The sequence below is a fragment of the Muscardinus avellanarius genome (genome assembly GCF_963383645.1).
Source record: "Muscardinus avellanarius genome assembly, chromosome: 11".
Lineage (NCBI taxonomy): Eukaryota > Metazoa > Chordata > Mammalia > Rodentia > Gliridae > Muscardinus > Muscardinus avellanarius.
The window spans coordinates 52,472,900-52,478,899 of NC_137797.1; the positions used below are offsets into that span (position 1 = coordinate 52,472,900).

Below are 6,000 nucleotides of genomic sequence, written 5' to 3' on the forward strand. Positions count from 1 at the left end.
TTTGTGTGGGACTCAGGATTGAACTCAGGGGTGTTCTACCTCTGAGCTATGCTCCCAGCCCATTTCATTTTTAATTTTGAAACAAGTCTCACTAAGTTATCGCACCTTAGCCTTGAATCTGCAGTTCTACTTGGCCTTCCAACCACTGGTATTATAGCATGCATCATGATGCCTAGCATTTGCTTGTATTTTTGATAAATTATATATTTTTATGTTTCTCTTATAATTACACTTATTGCGTGGATTTTTTTTTTTTTTTTTTTTGGTGGTACTGGGGTTCCTGGAAACCCTTCTATCTCCGGGTTACACTCCCAGACCTATTTTTATACTTTTTTATTTGGAAACGGTCTCTCAAGCCAGCGCGGCTGGCTTCGAACCTGCGCGATCCTCCTGTCTCTGCTTCCCAAGCGCGGGGATTACAAGCGTGCGCCACCATGTCCGGCATTATTGCATGGATTTAAAAATATCGTTATTGCATGGATTTAAAAATATGATTCTGAAAAGGAGGTACCTGAGAAAACTTTTACCAGTCTGCCAAATGGGTTCACAGCACAAAAAGGCCAAGAATCCCTATTGAGTTACCCTTCATCTAATTGAAAACAGGAAATACAAGTATAATTATTAACACAAGAATTTCCAGCTTCAAAATACTGTCCAAATGATTATAAAACAGTGTTGTAACTTACTGTTAAATCTCTCTATATGTCCCATTTTCCCCCTTGTGCTTAAATACTGTAAATATAGCTATATATTAAGACATCTGTTACTTTCCTTATCTCTTAGTTCATCTTACCTCTTTCATAGTGTAAGTGTCTTTCTGTGCTCCAACAGACTTCAATAACTTCAGGAGCAATGGCTTTGGTCTAACCTATAAAGAAAAAAGAGCTGCTATCATATTTGCAAAATTTTTCAGAAACTAAAAGACCCGCAGTAAATCCAGAAAGAAGTTAACAGTAAATGCAACAAATAGTAATGAAGGTAGTAAATACTATGTTTAACAATTTCACAAAGTGAGACATCAAAAATTCATAAGATTTTAATAAATATACCAGACTATATAAACTGAATACCATATATAGTAAATGGAGTTTAAAAAAAATACTAGAGAGGATCTAATTATTATCCAAATGTCACAGAACCATCAAGTACCATTAATTGTAAAAAAACAGTACCAATCCCAAAACAAGGAAATATTCTTTCTCCAGCTATTTCTATCATGTTTATTATATTACAATCTTAAGTGGCTGAGATCCAATGAGCTTACTATACACAAATTTACAGGATCCAAGAGGAAAGAACGAATCTTTTGGGTGAATCCTATTGTCAATCTTCTATGGACTAGATTCCTGAATGTGAGAGAACTTAACTCAAGCTGAAAATAATAAGATCTGAGACAGGAACTCATGTCCCTTAACTACACTGTTTTTTTGTTTTGTTTTGTTTTTTGTGGTACTGGGTTTCCTGGAAGTCCTTCTACCTCCAGGCTACACGCCCAGACCTATTTTATACTTTTTATTTGGAAACAGGGTCTCTTACACCAGTGCGACTGACTTGGAACCTGCACAATCCTCCTGTCTCCGCCTCCCAAGCACCGGGATTACAAGTGTGTGTGCACCACCTCTCCCAGCAATAACTACACTGTTTTTTGTTTTCCTATTTGGAGTATATTTCAAGTATCTACTTCATAAACATTTATTTAGCATCTACTATGTACCAGACACAGTGCTACATACTGCAAGAAAAAAATTACAAATAAGACATGTCTTGCATTTAAAGAGAATGTCAACTAGATCAGGATTTTTTTTTTCCTGTAAAGAGCCAGAAAGTAAATATTTTAAGCTTTTCATAATGACTCAAAAGCATAGGTATCATATATACCAATGAGTGCTACATTCCTTTAAAATTTTATTTATAAAAACAGGCAGCAGGCCAAATTTGGTCCAATGACTACAGTTTGCTGTAATAACCTGACCTGACCTAGAGGCTTTGCAAGTGGTATTAATAACTAGCATGTGGAAGAATGTAACATGTATATATTATTTTTCCTTTCCTACTTCTTTATCAAAATCTGCAAAACTAGAAGAGGAAAATCTCTAAAACACAAAATGTACTTAAACATATCGAAGTCAATCACTAAGCCAAGCAAGGGAGGGAGGGACGGAGAGGGAATGGGGTGGGATTTGGGTAGGGGTTAAATCAGCGATGAGTACATGTTTGTACACACAAGTTTTTTACCCCAATAAGTTGTATAAATATAATGCACCAATAAAAAAAAAAAATCTGCAAAACTCAATCTTTGTAGTTTGTGACCACCACACATACCAGTGTCTCTGTATCTCTCTTTCCTGCCCTATGAAATCTGACATCTCACTTAGGATCTAACACTCAAAACCAGATTTTAAAAAACTTCCTATTTCCAAGCCGGCATGGCGGCGCACGCTTGTAATCCCAGCATTTGAGAGGATGAAACAGGAGGATCGCAGTTCTCAGACAGCCTCACCTACTTAGTGAGGTCCTTTGCAACTCCGTGAGACCCTGTTTCAAAATAAAGAATAAAAAATAGGGCTGGGGGTATAGGGGGTATATCTCAGGTAGAATGCCCCTGGGTTCCATCCCCAGTAATGAGAAGAAGAAAAAAAAACTTCCTATTTCCCACCACAAATGGTCAACAAATATATGAAAAGTGTTCAACCTTCTTTAGCAATTAGGAAAATGTATATCAAAACTACACTGAAATTTCATCTCATTCCAGGAAGAATGTCAGTCATAAGAATACAAATAATAACAAATATTGCAAGGATGTAAGGGAAAGGAATACTTATTTACTCTTTTGTGGGACTGTAAATTAGTACAACCACTATGAAAATCAGTATGGAAGTTTCCTAGAAATGTTAGGAAAGAGCCAGGCATGGTGGTGCACGCTTATAATCCCAGCATTTGGGAGGCCGAGATCGGAGGATTGCGTTTCGTGGACAGCCTCAGCTACTTAGTGAAGCCCTCTGCAACTTAGTGAGACCCTGTTTCAATATAAAGAATAAAAAATAGGGCAGGGAGTGTAGCTCAGAGGTCAAAGGCCCCTGGGTTCCATCCCCAAACCCAAAAAAAAAAGAAGAAAAAAAAAGATTAGGAAAGAAACCACCAAATGATCCAGCTATACGTCTCAGTATTTATTCAGAAGAATTAAAGTCAACAAGCTATGGTGATACACCCCATGTTTATAGCTGCACAATTCACAGTAGTCAAAGTATGGAACCAGCCTAGATCTACATCAGCAGATGAATAGTAAAAGAAAATGTGGTACAGATATACAATGGAGTTTTATTCAGCCAAAAGGAAGGTAACTAAGTCATTTGCAGGAAAATGAAGAAAACTGAACAGCATGTTAAGCAAAATAAAGCAGACTCAGAAAGTCAAAGGACTTATGTTTTCTCTTATAAAGGGAAGGGAGATCATGAAAGTGGAGACCAACTGAGGAAGGAGACCAGGGGGAGAAAAGAGAGATGGGAAAGGGGAGGTACTAGCGAATGAAACTGACCTAATTATGGGCATGTACAAATATTTAACAACATATTCATTCCACTATTATGAATAGTCATAATGTACCAATTAAAAAAATTGCCTCAAAGCTACATCCCCAGCCCTATTTTATTTTTAAACAGAGTCTTGGTAAGTTGCTGTGGCTGGTCTCGAATCTGCCATCCTCCTGTCTCAGCCTCCTACATAATAGAATTTTAATTGTGCACTACTGTCCCCAGCTCTCATCACATACTTTTTTTTTTTTTTTACTGTGCAGCCCGCTTCAGTGCCAGCAGCCCACAGGCAGGGGCCAGGCAATGGTTCAGGGCCAGTTTGCTCTGGCATGGGACACTATGAAAAGCCCAGGGTTATGGGCCTGCCATAAATCCAAACCCATGCGTCACATACTTTTTAAAATGTGCTTACATTTAGGAGCCTGGGGGGGGGGGGGGCAATCTCGTAATCCCAGTATTTAGGAAGCTGAGATGGGAAGATCTGGGTCTGTAGACAACCTCAACTACTGAGGCCTTCTGCAACTTAATGAGACCCTGTTTCAAAATAAAAATAAAAAATAGGCCTGGGGGTATAACTCAGAGGCAGAATGCCCCTGGGTTCCATCCCCAGTACGCCCCCCAAAAAAGAAAATGTGCTTACATATAAACTTTAGGGTTAAAGAATGAACTCTCAGAAAAGATTTGAAACTTACTTTCTCTCTTCTAAATTTTTCTTCATGAATCTGCATGACACTCTTGTAAAGAGTCAATCATATCAATCTGTGTATCATTTCAATTCTAGTATAAAAGTGGTGTCAAAGCAAGCACCTCCTTCATTTTGTTGTTGTTGTTGTTTTTGGTGGTACTGGGGTTCCTGGAAGCCCTTCTACCTCCGGGCTACACTCCCAGACCTATTTTATATTTTTGAAACAGGGTCTCTTAAGCCAGGGCGGCTGGCTACGAACCTGCACGAGCCTCCTGTCTCCGCCTCCCAAGTACGGGGATTACAAGCGTGCGTCACCATGCCCGGCCACCTCCTTCATTTTTATATATGCTACATTAACTTAAAATCATACAAAACAACTCAGTAAAAATCTGCAATAGAAAGCCAGGCATGGTGGTGCATGCTTGTAAACACAGAATTTGGGACACTGAGACCAGAGGATCGCAGTTCGCAGCCAGCCTCAGTTACTTAGTGAGGCTCTTTACAACTCAGTGAGACTCTGTTTCAAAATAAAGAGTAAAAATAAAAAATAGGGCTGGGGCTGTAGCTCTGAGGTAGAATGCCCCTGGGTTCCATCCCCAGTACTGGAAAAAAAAAAAAAAAAAAAAAAAACTGCAATAGAAAGGCTTGCATACCTAAGTTAGAAAGAAAACTCCTATGAAGGACAAATACCATGATCTTTTCCCTCTGTGGTGCTAGGGATCAAACACAGAGATTCAGCCGGGCGTGGTGGCGCACGCTTGTAATCCCAGCGCTTGGGGGGCTGCGACAGGAGGATAACACAGGTTCAAAGCCAGCCTCACCTACTTAGTGAGGCTCTCAGCAACTTAGTGAGACCCTGTTTCTAATAAAATATAAAATAGGTCTGGGAGTATAGCCTAGAGGTAGAAAGCCCCTGGGTTCCACCCTCAGTACCACCAAAAAACAAAACAAAACAAAAAAAAACACAGAGATTCAAGTATCTAGGCAAGCACTGTACCTCTAACACATATCCACAAACTCATAATCATATATTTAAGAGAAAAAAATTTCAGGTGAAAATCTAGACATAAAAGCTAAAATACTAGAAAACACATGATACATCTGTGTAGCCCTGGGAGAGTTCTTCTAAAGAATATGAAAGCTCAAAAGTCACCAAATCTGATTTCATAAAAATATCCTCAGTGGGGAAAAGACATCAAGTTAAAAGCACTAATTGTAAACAACAAAAGTTCAAAACTATTGAAATGCAAAGAACTACTCAAATTATTAAGAAAACCACACCAAAAATAAAAAAAAGTCAAATTAACAGATTAAGACCAAGCAACTCCCAGAATAAGTGACTTAAATGAAGTCCAGCCTCACCAGAGTTGGAACAGCACAATACCTTTCACCAGAAAAAAGCAATCATACTTAAAGATTTCATGTGAAGAGTCCTCCTATAATTTGAGTTTATGTACTTTACTTGATCACCTTTTAAAGTTACACTTGAGACAAAAATACCAACCAGGGTCTCTTGTTCCGAAGCTGGAATCTGTGAGGTGCTTACAGCACCATCAGGAGACACAGACATGTTGGTATTGCACATTGGCCTACAAGTAGGAAAAAAACACACACACGATAAAAACTTGAAATAATAAAACATCTGTGTAAAAGACAAGAGCACATGCAAAGGAGATCGATCATGCCTTTAAACAATACCTCGTGAATTAAAATGACTAGCAAGCGGGTCCTTACCTGGATCAGTGAGAGAGAGAAAAGCTGCCGCAGGTCCGTGGCCCCAGACGT

General features: G+C 38.9%; 1 protein-coding gene across 4 annotated transcripts in view; it reads right to left on the reverse strand.

The window, feature by feature from the left end:
- Window positions 1–5,800, reverse strand: part of MDM2 (MDM2 proto-oncogene) — a gene marked incomplete at both ends in the record, with an annotated part of 28,673 nt that extends 22,873 nt beyond the window's left edge. For all 4 annotated transcript variants that reach the window (XM_080705522.1, XM_080705521.1, XM_080705520.1 and 1 more), the window contains 2 exons: window positions 794–868; window positions 5,720–5,800. In XM_080705522.1, coding sequence (XP_080561648.1) covers window positions 794–868; window positions 5,720–5,800 — 156 coding nt within the window. The remainder of the gene's footprint in view (window positions 1–793; window positions 869–5,719) is intronic.
- Between the last annotated feature and the right edge of the window lie 200 nt (window positions 5,801–6,000).